The following is a 10,654-nucleotide window of genomic DNA, read 5'->3' as shown; positions in this document are numbered from 1 at the left end:
ATATCCACATCATCTATATTCAGGAGTTCTGGGAACTGGGTTGATGCAAAACTTTTTTTGATGTGTGTAGATAATTGATTAAAATAATTCTTCAGAACAGACAGTTAAAACAAATTATGGCAGCTATTGTGTTTCCACTATAGTTATTTTACTTGCAGACTGAACACACAGAAATAAGAAAAATACTTCAAAAGCAAAGCTCATGCATGAAAGTGCTGGCAATGCCACACAACCAAATGCTGTAAGACAATAAAAATATAGTTCTGTGTTTAACATGTGAGTGTGTTAATTTCTGATCACACAAACTCTGCAACATCCAGAAGTAAGTTACTGACTATTGCGTTACTATGTGTTTTATGGTTCTGAAAGTATTAAAAAACAATTTTTTGAAAATTATTATATTTTTATCTCCACAAAAATAATGATGATAACTGCACTAAGTATAAGCGTATAACATCAAGCAAATCTTTGGATATCATATTTACACATTTCATTACAATCTTTATTACATGAGCACGCCTGCAAATGGTGATTCATTATTCTTCATTATGGAGCAATATATACAGCAGAAATATAATAATTACAATGTTAGAGTGTACTTGGACATAAAACATATGTGCTACAGTCTAAATTTCCATTTTCAAAATTAACTATAACTAGTTGCTTGCACAACAATGTTTTAAACCTGTATCATAGATTTCTACAGTCCTCTGAATAATCATACAAGACTTGCATTACCCTACACCTATAACAAAGGAACTTCATATCTGAAATACAAATAAATCCTTAATTAGAACAAAAGAAGGGGGGAGGAGAGAAGATGGACAAGCATATCTTACTTCTTTTAGGAGTCTAAAATTGCACTGGATCCAATTGGCTTCTGTCATTTTACGAACTGTTTCTCCAATAAATAACATGTTACTGAAGGAGGTCAGTACTTTCAGAGTCAAACTCTATGTTTTTTATGATACAGTTCCTAAATAAATCACAATATTCAAAATCACAATAAATTTAATCTCAAATGACACACAACCAAATCAGTTTGTCAAAGTCCTGATAAAGGAACAACATGAATGGCTGGATTATGACTGCTTACAAGGAAACTGTTTTATGACTTCCATTGTCTGTGCTCATAGTATTACGTGTTACTTTCCTACATTATAATAATAAGTAAATTGTATTGTTGCTACCAAAGCACTGTTCACTAAGTTTTTAAAGTTTGGTCACAGTGCACTATGTGTATTCTACTTTTTGTGGATTTATATACAAAACCATAGTTTCAATGACATTATTTTGAGATTATGACATACTGATGACAAAAGTTAGTCTGCAACAAGCACAGAGGTCTTTGAAACCATGCTGAAAAGCTGTCATCCATTCTTAATTTCACTCTATCCACACCCATTAAAAATATCAGACACATTATAAATTCTGTGCATGCCTTCACACATAGATCTCCTCTACTTTTACATCTACATCATACTCCGTAAATCATTGAAGTGCATAGCAGAGGGTGGAAGATCAGTAATGGGGCTGAAACAGATAATGAGAACTGTACCTAGAAATATAGGGTGGATTTTAAAGATTAAGTGTCATGGAGGAGTGATTATTTTGAAATGTTTTGCTTGTGTGACTAAAAGCTGGGAAAATGTTGGAAAGTTAGTTTCAATGGGGCAGTACACATTAAGGGAATTCAACAGAATAACACATAAATGATTTGATTTATTGTCTTGCATCTTCAGAAGATACACTGGGACAGACATAATCCTGTAATTATTTTTATAGACTAATTTGGAATGTGGGGAACGGGGGTGGAGGGGGGGTTGCATGAACGTCAGACTATGCACAAGCTTAGATAGAAACAAGCTTGTTTCAAATGCACCACTAAGAATACTAGTACATAGTTCCAAAAGCCCAGAGTGTGAAGAGATACATTAGCCTTCTGGGCTTAGAAATAAGGGGCAAAATAACTGGTGAAGAATGTGTGGTGGTTATCAAAGAGGAATTACTGGCTTCATGTACACCAATTATTTATCGCTGTCCAAAAATTATTCCTTCACAGAACAGTTTAACAGCTCTTCAACATCAACTTGATCAGCAATGGAGAAATCTACACTTAAAATAGTGTATACCAAAAGTTCAGAAAGGGCACACTCATATTAATACACAGTTTCTCTGTCTTCTTCATTCTGCTAGAAATGTGGTATATAAATGTTTACAATACTTGAGGAAATATGACGATAAATGGGTAAACTGTGGAGAAAAAAATATACAAACAAAATATTTCTTGTGTGTTTAAATCTTCAAAAAAGTCTCTCTGTACGGTCATGCAGTGGTAAATACTCTCTTTTTCTACTTTATCATTAACTTGAAGAGTATGTATAAATGATAAACTAAAAAGATGACTTACAAAATAGATTCAGCTCAAACATCAAAAGATCTAAATTTCCTTCTTCATGAAGTTGGTAGGGTCAAGGCTTGGTATTCAATGATAACATTATTTACTTTTTATTTACTCATAATACACACAATAAATCAAAACTGAATAAAGCAGATAAAAATCGTACATAGAACAAACCCAAACTCTGAAATAATGTAACCACAGATACATAATGTTAATCTGGGCAAGTGAACTTTATAAATTGCCAAAAAATTTACTACACTACCTAATTTTGCAATGAAGAACCCATTTATCTTCTCTTTCTCAATTACCCTTTAAAGAGGCAACTGAATCCTTTCTAAAGGAAAGAAGAAAAACCAACCAAATCCCCCCCCCCCCCCTCCCCCGCACACACATACTAATTGTTAAGGCTGGATGCACTGTGAAGACAGCCTCAAACAGGGTGACTAAATTGTATATTTACATGCAACAACCGTTCCAGAAATCCAGTTAGTCAGATGTAAGGCAACAAGGTCTCCAGAACAGAACCTTGTACTTAAAGATGTATGGCCAGAATTTCTGATGCATCATTTTCTATTTTCACTGTGTAAATCATTCATAGATTTGATGTTTTAATATACTTTTTGCATACATTGAGAATGTGTTAAGCTAAGCAAAAAATGATTACATCCAATTTTTCTTCTCTTGAAATAATGAAGAAATATGTAGGTTTTGAATTTTGCACTTCTATTTAAATTTACTTGAACCCTACTTAGGAGCTAAATGCTTTGCCATTTCACAAATGACACCATTATATCATTATACAAAATACCGACATTGACATATTGTCCTGTCATAAAATTTGTACGTGAATTCAAAAAAGGCAAATTATAATTGAAAGTCCTACCATCACAAAGGTAATAATAGCTGAAACAATGTCTTACAAGAGAATAAAGTACGAACAGATGATGTGTAGTCACACATCGTGTAACTGGAGAGAAATCACAAGCGCAATTCTAAATTGTACAGATGATGATGAAATTAATCGTAGGCTACAAAGAGAGCTTGTTAATAATACACACCAGATCAGATGTCCACTAAGTTCAGTGAGTTTTGACATTGCATAGCCTGCCAATAATGTTGGGTGAAGGTAGGAGGAGGAGGAGGAGGAGGAGGAGGAGGAGATTAGTGTTTTAACATCCCATCAACAGTGCGGTCATTAGAGACTGAGCACAAGCTCGGGTTAAGGTAGGATGGGGAAGGAAATCAGCCATTACCTACTAAAGGTACCATCCTGGCACTTGCTTTAAGCGATTTAGGGAAATTACGGAAAACCTAAAGCACGATGGCCAGACGCAGATATTTGAATCACCATCCTCCCAAATGCGATTCCAGTATACTAACTACTGAGCTATCTTGCTCGGTGGGATGAAGTTTGATCCTTATGGACGACTGGTGGAGGAAGTGTGACTTAAAAGTTTATGTAAAATGGGTATTCAAAATATAGGCTCAACCTAAAGAAAACTTAAAAAACATTTGCTGTGACCTTATGGAGTGTTATGTGATGCAGAAAAAGCTATGCTAGTCATGGTACCCTCTTTGAAAAGAAGGCCTACTCAGGTGCATGAAAGTTATACTTTCTGATCGTATATTAATTGCTGTTGTAATGAAGTTTACTGCACCAAGAATAGATGATACAATAAAATCCCACAAGACAAAAAAAGACTTAGAAGTGTAGTAGTGAACACCAAAGCTACGCTGTCTTCTTTCTGAAATATTATATTCAGGAACTCCTCAACAACAGTGAACAAGGACGAAAAGGCTTGGTAAAATCAGACTGTTCCTGAGTAATTATGTGAAATGATGTTTCCTATTTTTCAAATTATGTTCAATAAGTTGTACAGGCAAATGTCAAAATTTTAAGATGATGTAAAAATGGTAATGTGTGTGGATGTTCATATATAGCCTTGTGGGGGAAAAAACAAACCACAGGCATACTACTTCCAATTTTCTTGTCTATCAAAGTATAAAAGTGACACAAAATTGGGTGCAACATCCTATGAAGAAGCACTATCATTAAAATAATTTATCTGATTCTAAGTTGCAAAAATGTTATCATTGAATCAATATAAATCCTTAATAATCATTACAGAACATATATTGCTTTCATACCAATTTGCTTGCCTTTTAGTTTCTAGCATTAAGCACTAAAATCCATTATTTACAGAACTCAAAAGTCAAAGAACTGAGGATGTCTATATATTATGACTTCTATTATTTGGATGTTGAACTCTGATAAAATAGCACCACAAGTGAAAATTTGGAATGATGTGAATAAAGATCCCACCTCCACTGCCGCCCACCAAGACTCAAATTGCACTTTCCCATGCTGTGAAGGAAGTACTGGTCAACAAAACCCATGTAACCACGTAATACAACCAACTCAAAATTCATTACTTTGTTTGATAACAAATTAGTCTGAAACTTTAACACAAATATTTAAGTTGTTACAATAATAATTATAATTGCACCTCTGAGGGATCAGGCTAAAGATTACAAGTCACTGACCTTTCACATATGAGACAAACATTATTTTTCAAGCTCTTGGCATAAAATACATGTTATATTCTTCTATATGGTTACAGCAGATGAGCTTCAATGGGCTGTATTTCAAAATATTCTACAGTCACTCCCTCCTCCCTTCTTCTTCCAAAATGGCAATACAACCCTGAGCCAACTCAATGAACAGTAGTGTGCTATGAATATATATATATATATATGCTCAGTACTAATCAATGATTAAGGAATTAAATTTACAATCTGTGAGTAGATGAAATCCTATACATTCAATATATCTTTTCTATTGCAAATAATATCAATCTGTGAACATTACCTATAAAATTATCCTAACACAAAAATTTCCAAAAGTTGTGCAAGTGACAGGAATGAAGTGCAAAGGAGTCACTGCAAATAATACACTAAATGTAAAGTACACACGACTGCTTTCAGTACCAGCCGAAACTGAAAGGCACTTTTTATTAACCTGATATTAATAATATTCACAAATTTTTATCATTTAAAATGTTCATTTTTTAGTAATGTACAACAGATATTTCATATGTTCATATTTATATGGGAAACCTTATCACTATCTACACATGAAAATATGTTACAACATCTGGCTAATATATATCAGTGCAATAATCACAGAATCAAGTAACAGTTCTTTCATCTTAAAATGCATCACTGGAATATTTTACATTATATCAATCTGTACACACAGCAATCATCAATAGTTACACACTTATTTACACACACACACACACACACACACACACACACACACACACACACAGAGCAGGTACACTTTTATGTAAAAGATTTAATTATAGTCTCCACATATTTAACATTTGACATTTTACTTTCTGTACACCTCTGGACAATTAATTATACATTATACAATATTACAAAGTCATAAAATATGCAACAACATGATAGTATTGCATGAACACAACTGTGCACGCATGTATCATCAAAATTATTTTGGTACCGGGTTTAAATTGGACATTTTGTAGCACTGTAGGCACTTTTACTATTCCTGTCCAAAACCTTCAGTTTCTTCAATAGCGTAATTCAGCTTTTCAACAAGTTGATCATAACTCTTATATGGCGGGAGATCAAGTCGATTAAAGCAAGTGTGAGATCTTGGCAGCCATGTTTCCTTGCCTACCTTTTCAATACAGAATCTCTGTGGACCATTACTCCCTGCAAAACATAATTTAAACTGATAATGTAAACTGATACAACAACAAAATGTTAATATAAACAAAAAGAGACAAAAAAGTAAGTGAATCTAGCCATAAAAGCTATTTTCATTTTATTAATACTATTCTACAAGTGGCTATTCTATAGGTGGCTAAGAAGATCAAGTGCCAACATAGTACCCATAAATCTAAACAAAAACACCACTCAAGGATAGGCCTTAGTACTGTTCCAACTGGGTGACTATTGCCTACAAGGGAGTATAAGGAGAAATCTATGACTGTGGGACATATGACCAGCATGTCAACAATCTTTCCAGTTGTTACTGCCAGTAGATGAGTCCTGATGATGGTTTTGCTTCTTTATTCAAGCAGCTCCTCATCTGGTCTCATGTGGCATGGAGGAGTCCTTTACAGACCTCCCAACCTCAGAAAAAAAATCTGAGGAAATAACAGGAATCGAACCCAGACAGTTCCTCATTGAAGGCAACAACACTAACCATTTAGCTATGTGGAGTTCTAACAATTGCTCACTCTAAAATTAAATACACAGTGAAAAAATGTGTTACTTATTGGGCGGAGAAAGCTGCGAGCATTAACAGAAAGTTACAAGAAAATCTGATATCTGGTAGGAAATGAGATACTGTGGGATTAATAAGGAGATTCAATTATAGCCCCATGTGAAGGAAGATGCAACCACAGGATGACAAGGAAACAAACATGGCAGTGTTAACGACATTATTTGAAATCCTGGTGTTAACAACATTATTTGAAATCCTGAGATGTTAGAAGTGTAGTGAGCACTATCTTACTATGTGCTATTTTCAATCCACAACAACAAATTGTTCTAACTGGTCACCATTTTGTCTGCCTACTTCTCCTGTCTCCCATTTTCTGTTTAATTTCTTTTTTCCTATAGTGTCTTGTGTTTGTGGTATCCTAAGCTCTTCCTTAGTTTTATTTGTCACTTCATATTTTTCTCCCAAGTGAAATTTATTTGTTACGTATCTTTATTAGGTCTTTAGCTTGCACCCTATTCCATCATTGCAATTTTAAGAGTTACTAAGTTCACAAGAGCAGGAATATAGAAGGCTTGCAAATAACAATATAATAAATACATATACATTGGTGTCATATGGACATAAACGAGAATATGCTGTATAGCAAGTTATCAAGTGAAAGGTTCTGGTATAATACCATTGTTGACAGAAAGTATGCAAATTATAGACAAGCAAGCAGAAAAGATCAGGGTGCTGTGCTGCAGAGTATGCCCCAATGAGCACAATGTTGTTTCACTACCTACTCTGTATACAAGTTACTCCTCATTTTAAGTGTAGTGGCCATCACATGAACATAAAACACTGTACATTGACTGGGAGACAACAGACATATAACATGGATTGTCTTGCAGGTAGCTATTCCTTAGATGAAATAGGTTTTACAATGGTATGGGGGTGGGAAAGTGTTTCATGATGATGCATAGAACAAGGGGCAGGGGGAGTTACTCACGAGTATGGGAATCTCACTGTAAATGTTGCAAGGCAATGGGTCGGTTTGTTGCAAAATTCAAGAGGAAATTGAGATGGCTGTTCTTCATGCTGTGAATGTGGTTAATCACAGAGCATAATCTCAGACTACTTAGCAATATACACTGCTGGTAATTCAGTGTCAGACAGATGTCTGTTCTCACATAATATTATTCTTTGGTGGAGAGCCTCCACCAGCTTGAACAGTCCCCTGCTGACATGCAGGGTCCATGGATTCATGAGGTTGTCTCCATACCCGTACACGTTCAGCCGCTCAATACAATTTGAAACCACACTCCACTGACCAGGCAACATGTTCCCAGTCATCAACAGTCCAATGTTTGTGTTGACTGACCCAGGTGAGATGAAAAGCTTTGTGTCATGCGATCATCAAGGGTACACGAATGGGCCTTCAGCTCCAAAAGCCCATATAGGTGATGTTTCATTGAAGGGTTAGCACGGTGACACTTGCTGATGGCCCAGCATTGAAATCTGCAGCAATTTGCGAAAGCGTTTCACTTCTGTCATGTTGAACGATTCTCTTCAGTAGTTGTTGGTCCCATTCTTGCAGGATCTTTTTCCAGCCAGTGATGTCAGAGATTTGAGGTTTTACTGGATTCCTCATATTCAAGGTACACTCTGAAATGGTCGTACGGGGAAAACACCACTTCACTGCCACCTTAGAGATTCTGTGCCCCATCGCTTATGTGTGAACTATAACACCACATTTAAACTCGCTCAAACCTTGATAACCTGCCATTGCAGCAGCAGTAAGTGATCTAACAACTTCACCAGACACTTGTTGTCTTATGTAGGTGTTGCTAAGTGCAGTGCCATATTCTGCCTGTTTATGTATCTCTGTATTTGAATATGCATGCCTATACCAGTTTCTTTGGGGCTTCAGTGGAATTTTATGTTTTATTTTCTTATAACAATAATGAAAATTTCTGGATGGAGCAATACATAAAATAAGGGAAAAGCAAACCATCATCTATAGTGGACTGATGTGTGCACCAAACACACACGCAACATAGATCACTATCCACACTAACTTTTGAGCCCCTGCTCTTTTATTAGTAAAATGCATACATTCAGACACAGCACCATGCAACCAACCAAATGCACTGTATCAGTCTGCTATAGATGAGTGGCTGCCTACCTCTTATTTTACGTGTTACATTTTCTTCATACCGTTACTGTTTATAATTGTTTCTTTTACCAAATTTCAATTGCAAAGGAGAGGCCAGATAATGGTGTCGCCCCAATTTCAATGAGCTTTGACAAACTAGGAGGGGCTACTCAGAAGTATCTCTTGTGAAAGGGTTTAGCTCATTATGCTACTGTTTTTGGAGGAAAAAAAAGTCAACTGCCAAGATTATTCATATGTTTTGTATCAAGTGGATTTGTAGAACATCCATATATAAGGAAACTTGATTTACACATATCAGGCCCACAACTTAACACTTTTTGAGAAACTGAAGAAATGGCGATTTCGAACACTGCTGATAAACTGGAGGAGGAAAGCAGCATTGGTCAAGTGGTTTAAGTTCCACATTTTGATGGCTGTCAACTTCACCATGTATGCGGATTTGAAGTGCACTGATCATGATTTATGTACTGTTATTTTCAATGAAATGAAATGATTACATGGCATTTTTGGCTGGGGTATTCAGTTGCCTGACACTGCTTCTGCGAGTTGTTGGGAATGACAGTGAAGGCGATACAACACCCAGTCACCAATGGATTACCTATAAGACAGTTAGCTGAGCTGACTACTCAACTAGAGAGGTGCATGTCATTTTCAATAAAATGGCTTTTATTATGAACTAGGAGAAAACAGTGTTTGTGCCTATGAACTTTGACGAAATGTGTTTGATCCTGTATGTAAATTGTGTGTTTATTATTTCTTTTCATTTTTTTCTCCCTCCTCAAAATATATTAACCAGTTTTACGGAATATAAAGTTGGAAAAGTGACTCAACGTATTACACAACTATCTTTTGAACTTCTTGTCCTCCTATGTTTTTATGTTCTGAAACACCCACTTATTTTCTTCCGATCAGGGTAGCACATAGCGCATTGTATGGTATTCATGAGAGAAGCAAGGAACATAGAGAAATACTCTGTGCTATGCACACTAGATGAAAGCATTTACAGAATGCAGATTATTTCCGACACAAAATGCAAATGAAAGCTAACTTACTTTAAGTTTACGTTTCTGTTTATGTTGGCACTTTTCTTGGCAAATAATTTCAAAATGCAGCATGTGTACAATAACACTGTTTGGAATATTTAGGCTGACAATTAATTGTACTAAAATCCCGTTTTAGTGAAAGGTAGGACACTTTGACCACAAATGCACATGAAGTGGACACAGCAAATTCTAATATAAATATATTAATGCCACACATGTAACCATTTATTTTAAAATTATAAGTAAAATCACCAACTGGTGTGTCGATTTATGGGCAGCATTCAGACACCGGTTGGTCAACTTTGTTCTTGATGACAGTTTGATGGTGGCCTTTCATCCAGGAAGAGGGTAACCTACAACCTACTGTCCCTGCACCCTCCATCCGACAGTTCTTCCTTTCTCTGTCCTGTCACCCCCTTCCAATTCATGACCCCATGCCATTAGTGTGAACCACTTCCCACAGGTTGCTACAATTGTACCAGCCCTTAGACCTGCCACTCCTCCCTCCCACATTCATAGCCAGCAATCTGGCTGCCTCTCTCCGAACTAGCCACTACACCCAGCCCCTTGCCCTGCCTCCGACCTCTCTACCTACCCCACCCACTACAACCACTCCAGTTGCCTGAAAATAGCATTGTCACTGTTAGTCCAGCTGGCATCATATAAGAGTGTGTGTGTGTGTGTGTGTGTGTGTGTGTGTGTGTGTGTGTGTGTGTGTGTGTGTGTGCGTGCGTGTGTGTGTGTGTGTGTGTGTGTGTGTGTGTTGGTGTGTTGGTGTGTGGGTGGGTGGGTGG

At 36.3% G+C, this 10,654-nt stretch overlaps 1 protein-coding gene across 1 annotated transcript in view; it reads right to left on the bottom strand.

Annotated features, from left to right (window-relative positions):
* Positions 1-436: 436 nt before the first annotated feature.
* The window catches only part of LOC124774931 (E3 ubiquitin-protein ligase Su(dx)), a 141,089-nt gene continuing 130,871 nt past the window's right edge, over positions 437-10,654 (bottom strand). The window contains 1 exon segment of the mRNA XM_047249619.1: positions 437-6,145. Within this exon segment, the coding sequence (XP_047105575.1) occupies positions 5,973-6,145 (173 nt within the window). The 3' untranslated portion in view covers positions 437-5,972.

Source organism: Schistocerca piceifrons, chromosome 2 (genome assembly GCF_021461385.2).
Source record: "Schistocerca piceifrons isolate TAMUIC-IGC-003096 chromosome 2, iqSchPice1.1, whole genome shotgun sequence".
NCBI lineage: Eukaryota > Metazoa > Arthropoda > Insecta > Orthoptera > Acrididae > Schistocerca > Schistocerca piceifrons.
The sequence above is the reverse complement of the archived record's forward strand: the minus strand, read 5'-3'. Positions and strand labels throughout refer to the sequence as shown.